Raw genomic sequence first — 7,468 nt, forward strand, 5'->3', positions numbered from 1 at the left:
TTAATTGGAGGGAGAAGGGGACAGAAAATGTTCCTTACCCATAAAAATTAATTTGGCGAAGTTGGCTTCAGCAGCCTCTATATAGGCTCAGGAGCCAGCTTGGACAAGGAGGTTCTATGCGTGTAGATAAGCCCGTGAATATATTACCATCTCTTATTTTTAGTTTTTGAAGAAAATTTGTAATCATGTACCATCTTTTTTTTAGTTCTACCCTTCTTTCTTCTTCCACCCAGCCCATCCACATGTGTCCCTCTTTTATTTATCTCACTTTCTAATTTTTATCCCATGCTTGTGTGTCTTGTATTCTTTTTTCAAGACTTGATTCAAATGTCACCTCCTCTAGAAGTCCTCCATGATGTCTCCAGGCAATTCCTCTGCTGCCCCCTGTGTTTACCTTTATAACAGCTTTTAAAAGTGAATGTCATTATTTACTCCAACATCTCAACTCCCTCATAGGATTGTAAGTCCCCGGAGAAAAGGACCTGTGTATTCCACAACCCAGCATAGCGTTTGTCACATAAATAGGTGACCGTATCATAATTACGGAATGGGGGAATGTTTCCTAAGCTTTATGTCTCATGTGACTTTAAAACAATAACAATGACAACAAAAAATTCCCTTGCAGAGATTACTGTAAGGTTTTGGAAAATGTTCCTTCTCAGTGTCTTGAGAAATTTTCTTGGACTTCTGTCTCATTAGAAGGTTCCAGCTGGCCTTTTCTGCCCCTCTCTCCTTTGTGAGGAAACTCTCATTGAACACAGAGAGGCAGCTCAAACTGGAGCTGTCACATAAGGCTTGGATTGAGCAGGTTCCAAGGATTCTCTGGCCTTTGGAGATGGTGGCTTCTGAGTATTTTCTTAAACTTTCAAAAACTACAGAGAGTTGCTTCATGTCAGGAACACAAATTCTGAAAGAGCTAGTTACCGTGGACGGTGGGTCAACCCATACTTTAAAAGGCCACCCCCCTCTAAGCAGCAAACAGCTTTGGCTTGGCTTCTTCTAATCTATCCATTTAATGCTTCCAACAAAAGAGCAAACGACCACAACATGAGATGAACGCCTAAAACTTTCCTTCCACCTTGAAGGCCTTTCCAGCCCATGAACATTGAGACACAAAATACTGAAGTAATCACTTTGGAGCAGTGTGTAACAGAAAACAAGAGTGATTTTAAAAAGTGACTGTCCAGCAAGAGGAAAAAAACCCAACCCCCAAAGTGACAGAAGCTAACATCTTGACAAAGACAGAGAAGCCCATGGCCCAGAGAATAGTGTGCGAAAATCGACACAAAATTTTCCTAGGAACAGGGCTGATAAAAATGAAGTGTAATGTCAAAGGATTCTTTCCTAACATGAAACAGTATGCCATTCATACTCTTGTCACTCAAATGCAGCCAAACTTCCCTAGTGTTCAAAACAAAAATCTCTCAGTTCTATTGTGCGGAAGAAATCTTGGGACAGAAAGAAAACTTTGGGCTGGGCATAGGAATTACAAGAACTGATGGGTCAGAGTTCCAAATGCAGACACTTTTACTGTGCCCTGCCTTAGCCAGAAGTAGCTTCTTCATTACACAGGGTCACCAGGTGAGGTACTCAAATTCTACCCATTTTGGTACATGTGAGTAAACACATTAAATGGCTTCGGAACTCAGTGCAGTCCCCCCATTCTCCCAAAGAACAGGGCCAGGTTCCAAATATATCTGTGTAAACAAACACCCTCTATTTTTCCTAATTTTCCCAGAGAAGAGGAAAATAGAAGTAACAGTGATCAATAATATTGACTGCTACGAAATGTCTTCTTTGGAGACTCTGACCTGTGGTCACATATCAAAGGGAGATGCTTGGCGTATTTGGGGAAGATGTTCCAATCTGTTACCTACTTGGTTTCAAAGAGAAATATGTTTGAAGGAGGGACTAAAAAGTTCAAGGTACACTGCATACACGGAAGGGCTTGTCAAAGCAACCAGCTGGGTAGCGAGGGACTTGAGAGAAGAAAATGACATAAGCCAATCCATTGGACAGCAACTATGAAGGCTAAACCCACCTGCCAGCTTCCTTATATTTGCCACATGCTCACAAAGGGCTTCTTAACGAAGGGTAAACTGAGGCAGCCCCCAGGGGTCAGACTTAGGGCAAAAGTCACTCCCAGGCGAGGCAGAGGCAGGATTAAAACACTTACGTCGGAGGATCTCCCGTTGCTTTCTGACGTACCAGGTATACAGGGCGGCGCGCTTCTGGGTCTTCATCGGGGTGCCCTTGTTCAGGTGCTGGGAGAGGTGTGACTGGTTCAGGCCTGTGACATCGACCACCTCCCTCTGGGGGATGTTGTGTTGCTGCATGTAGCCCTTGATCATTTTGGCAGCCCTCCAAGGGTCCTCGCTAGACAGAAAAGCAAATGGTTAGGGTGCTAGGGGTAGATGAGGAGAAATATTCTCTTTCTAGGGGTTTCACCTACACTCGACGCAAAACTCTGATCCTCACTTATTTCCCCACCTGTCCAAGCTACAACCTTTGGTGAGGTGTGAAGGCAAAATGGAAACTAAGTAGAAGACGAACTGAAGGCCCCTGGTTAGTACATTCCATCCCTTTCTTCTGAGATTAGCAGGGAAAGAAGACGGCTTCTCATCTTCCGGAATGGGAAAGCACTACCAGCACTTTCTCTCCTTAAGCAGAAAGAAACGCTCTTGTGTTATTTCACTTTCCTTCGTTTCCTGGAATGTGAGACTTAAAAAGCAAGAGGCCCACTGCAAAGTGGAGATGTCATTAGCTTGGGGCTGGGCTGTCTGATCCTACAATGATGGGGGAGCCTCAGTTTCTAAACCTAATTTCAGCCTCAACCTCTCCCACATTATTTTCCTTCTGAATGGGTGTCTCAGTCTCTTATGAAATAGGGGTGAAAGGTATGTGTCCACCTCCTGAGAAGCAAGGAGGACTTCTTAGCCGAATATTAAATAATTTTCAGTATTTCTTAAAAGTTTTCAGAAATATGATATTTCTCCTTGGAACTGAAGAATCACACCACTGAGGTAAGGCAAGTAAAGTCTAAAAATAAAATTATCGACAGCCCCACCTGCCAAATAAAACCTAATGGGGACGAATAATTTCAGTTTCCAACATGAACGATTTTGAATGCCTTGTTTTCCTGTATTCTTACCTTTCTCCTCTGATAGCATAAGAGTATATGGAAGGCAATGTTCCTTATAAATTTCAGGTTTGGGATAAGAACATGATTATGCTTTTCACTTTTCATAAACACAGGTGAGCAAAAAGCTTGTATTAGTGCCTTTGAATTTTATTTGTTTAAACTATTTTCAGCTTTGCTAATATCTTTTCTTGCTATTGAATAGGTGTTTAAAAATAAGAGATATTTAAAACAAGTTAAGAAAATAATGCACAATACAAAACAAAAGTATTAGAGAAGCAATACCTTCACATATACTATTTATTTAATGCAGCTACATATTTAACTGATAACAAACAGCATCCTTTTTATGTTGATGTATATATTAGCTTGATAGAACATGATTTTTTCATAAAGGGAAAATTTGTTTCAGGTGAAACAAAAAATGGTGTAAAGCAGAGGCTAAAATAAATACAGTGCTGCAATGTAATAATCGATTTATTTCTAAACGGCACCTATGATGTCAAATAAAAATGATTTTTTTAATGAATAAAAAACCCAGTAATCAAACAGATATTTTATAAGCATTTGAATAGTTGTGATTATTTTAGCAAGCCTTTGATATCAAATTCGTGAGAATACAGGATTTGATAGAGATATTTTTGAGAAATGCAAACTTTTCAAATTAATTATATGTAAGTTAACGAATTTCTTAAGTATCTATAAAGGTACTTCTAAGTAATATAACATAAGGAAGTCACGAGAACAAAAAAAATGAGAAGTGCGTTGCAGTTTCAAACGTGGAGAATTCACCACGAGTAAGGGAAAAATAATAAACATTTTAGACATGTCCGTGTAAACATCAGAGATCATTTAAAAGCTTATTTCTGGAGAATATTTCCACGTGGAAAAGCACTTTCAACAGATACGAACAATAGCTTCAAAAGTAGAAAAATGTATTTGGATTTTAAAAGTTAATTCTGCTTTCACCGATTCTCTAGCGATTTTTCTTTTTGTTTAAATTTCTTTGCCTGTGTTTATTTTGTGTGTCTAAGAAACCTAGCAAAATAGTGCAAAGTTCTAAGTGCGAATGCTTATCTGGAAAGAGTGAATTAGCTCAACAACTGGGGACATTTTTAAAAAACAAAACACCCCCCCCCAAAAAAAAAACAAGCCCACGAAAACTTTATATAAACTATGGCAAAACCTTTAAGGGCGCACTAAAAGGCTGGCGTTGAGGGTAAGATGGCGTATTACACCTTTATAGCTCTCTGACCCCAGAATTCACTTGTGTTCACCGGGAAGGGCCGGGAGAGCTGGTTACGTTTCTTTATTTGAAGACGCAGCTCGCGTTCAGGGGTTCCCACCCCGGATAAATAGGCTGATCTGAGCAGCGCGCGCGGCCATTGTGTTCAGAGCGCAGGTGTCACGCTCCGGCCCGCGGCTCCCCCGGTGTCCCCCCGGCACGCTCCTTCTCAAACAATGACTTTGCTGCCCACGAGCAGAAAAGCCCTGGACCCCAGCACGGTTCGCGGCGCGTTCGTTAAGAAGCCTCAGCTCCAGCTCCTTAGGAAAGAGCCAACTCCAGGCCTGCAAGTCAGGGGCCGGGGACAGGGGACAGGGGCCCAGGAAGCGCGCAGTCCCCGACCTTCCCTTCTCGCCTTTCTCTTCTAGGTGGTATAAAGGGCGTCCAGGCGCTCCAAAAAGTGACTTTTCTTTTTCTTTTCTTTCTGCCCTTGGGAAACAGGGTGGGCAAAAAAAAAGAGGTGGGGGGGAGTGCGTGTGCCTGGCGCTCGGAGCCCACTGTGCAGTGACCTGGGAACCGCTGGCCATTTCTTGAAAAATTGCTTTAATAAAGTCCGACACTCCCGGGGCTGGGGGAGGGAAGGCAGCACCCGCTTGGGAGAGGGAGAAAATCCTCGAGGTCTGTCCCGCGTTCCCACCCCAGCAAGGGTCTGCGGGCCCCTAGTTCACCTCCCCGCCCCGCTGGAGCCCGGGGCTTTGGGGAGGGAAGAGGGGTGACGTCCGGGGACCCCGGGCCGGGCCTGCGGGTGTCGGCGGCCCTGGGACTCCGCGCGCAGCTGGAGCGCTCAGGCAGCCCGGGTCGGGCGGCGGGGCGGAGAGGGGGCCTGGCAGGGGGCGCCCCGCGGGCGAGCGGCGAGCAGCCCCACGTCTGCATTTTGATTTCCTTCCCCTTCTAAGCCGCGTTTACAACTTCAACAATGAATAACCCGCCTCTCTTTTCAACCTAATCACGGCTCTTTGTGTATCTTTCTGTTGATGATTTATAGAAATAAATTAATAACACCCCAACTCCACGTGCTGCAGTTTATGTTACATCGCCGCTGCGTCCAGCCGGGCGCGGGGCCGGGTGCGGAGGGCGCCCCGGGTCTGCTGCGCTTCCCGGACCTTCCCAGCGCCGCCCTGGAAAGCAGGCGCCCGCGGCCAGGCGGGAGGGCTTAGGCCCCGTGGGTCCCCGGTGGCTGGCGGCCGGGGCCCGGTGGGTGCGCCAGGCCCTGGTCAACCTCCGGGCCACCCTGGAGCCCCAGGCGCTCCGAGGGGCTCCTCTTCCAAACCTTCTCGGCCTCCGCCACTCACAGCTTCCTGCGTCCTAACCCCGGCCGGGGAGAAATCGCAGCCACGCGGGGAAACGGCGAGGAAGACCTCAAACCTATGAGTTAATAGCAAAATACTTAAAAAAAAAAAAAAAAAAAATCTAGAAGTCCCCCTGATTGTCTTGGATACAGGGCAAGCCGCCAGGTCCCCGGAGCGCAAATTCAAATGCAAGGTCACATCCCACCCCAAACTGCGGATTGGGTCGTGCGGCTGAGGCCGCCCGAATCCCGGGCGCAACTTCAGCGCTGGCCCCTGAAGCCTTGAAACCGCGGCGCTTAAGTGTCAGAGGCCACGCGAGGGGCTCCAAAGCGCAGTGGCCCGGGAGCGACGTGCGGTCCGAGGGAACCGCTTGACTCTGTGGATAATTAGTAACCAGCTGTCAAAGCCTAGGCCGATCGGGGAGGACTGGCAAAAGATCGCGGCCCCGGGCACAGACGGCCAGCCTGCCTGAATTCCCCGGGGGGCGCCGGGGTGTCGGTGGCAAGATCCGAAAACGCCCTCCTTCGCCAGACTGAGGCCAAAGCCGCTGCGCTCTGGGGTCTCAGCCGCATTTGCCCCCTCCTACCCTCGCTTGCTTAGATCCGCGCCGGTTCACCCTGACCCTCCATACAGATATTCCCCTTTTCAAATCTAAACTGGCTCTGGGGATTCGGGATAATCCCGGGCCTCGCACGGGTGCCGCCTGTCCCTCGGCAAAGAGCAGCAGGTCGCCGAGGCGGGCCTGTCGCTTCCCGGACCCGAGGCAGCGCGGAGGAGAGACGCGTGGCCGGGCGCTTGCGGACGCGCGAGCCTCTGCTGATGGGAGACCGCGGCCGTTTCACTGCGCCCAGCTGCACCTTCGGCCGCTGGGGCAAACCTCCCGCAAAGGGCTCCGCGGCGCCGGTTCTCCCGGGCCGTACCCCAGCCCCCCGGGGAAGGCCCTTGGGTCCCTGCCGCTGGTCCGGGCCAGGGGAAATGAAGACTCGGGGCCCCGGGGTCTTCCGGCTGAGGAACTGGGAAGGGTCCAGGTGTTGGGAGAGAAGCGGAGCGCCCCCCGGGGGACTTCGGTGGTGGGAAACAGGCTTGGCTAGAGCGGTCGGGCGCAGCGTCGCTCAGGCACGGGGCCCGGAGCTCCAGGGGCTCGGGCGCGCACTATCCACCTGGCCCCGCGCCTACCTGAGCATCCGGTCCACCTCGGCCCTCTGCTCTGCCGCCTCCTCGGTGTTGAGCGCCTGCAGCTCCTTGAGGATGGGAGGAGTGTCATAGTCGTCGCCGTCCTCGGAGCCCTCGTCCCCAGACAAGCGGCCCTTGGCGTGGCCGTTGGTGAGAGTATGGAAGACTGGCTTGGTGTCGGGCTCGGCCCCGCTCCCGGGAGACAGGGGCAGCGTCTCCAGCTTCACCCCGAAGTTTGGGGACGGCAGCAACTCCTCCAAGGCCTGGACCAGCACCTCCTTGGTGACTCCGGAGCTCAGCAGGGCGCTCAGGAGTTCTTGCTGGAGCGACGTGAGCTTGGACACCATTTTCCAAGGACGGAAAAAGAAGGGGGCGAGGGGGTGGGTGGGTGCCAGAGGAGGGTGGAGGGGAGTTTCACAAGCGAACCCCAAGTCCAGGAACCCCTCCACCCTTCAGCCTCTAGACACCTGCTACTCCCGGGGTCCCGGAGTCTCCTCCGAGAGGAGACAGAAAACTTCTAACTTGCCATGATCGCCACCATTAGGCCATATAAGATATGCAAATTAGTGGGAAGGACCCGGC

The 7,468-nt window shown here is 49.7% G+C and overlaps 1 protein-coding gene across 4 annotated transcripts in view; it reads right to left on the reverse strand.

Annotated features, from left to right (window-relative positions):
- HNF1B (HNF1 homeobox B) overlaps positions 1 to 7,233 on the reverse strand; it is a 51,528-nt gene extending 44,295 nt beyond the window's left edge. For all 4 annotated transcript variants that reach the window (XM_063111994.1, XM_063111992.1, XM_063111993.1 and 1 more), the window contains exons 1-2: positions 6,890 to 7,233; positions 2,177 to 2,376 (exon numbers count right to left, since the gene is read on the reverse strand). In XM_063111994.1, the coding sequence (XP_062968064.1) occupies positions 2,177 to 2,376; positions 6,890 to 7,233 (544 nt within the window). The remainder of the gene's footprint in view (positions 1 to 2,176; positions 2,377 to 6,889) is intronic.
- Between the last annotated feature and the right edge of the window lie 235 nt (positions 7,234 to 7,468).

Source organism: Cynocephalus volans, chromosome 10 (assembly GCF_027409185.1).
Source record: "Cynocephalus volans isolate mCynVol1 chromosome 10, mCynVol1.pri, whole genome shotgun sequence".
In the NCBI taxonomy this organism is placed as follows: Eukaryota; Metazoa; Chordata; class Mammalia; order Dermoptera; family Cynocephalidae; genus Cynocephalus; species Cynocephalus volans.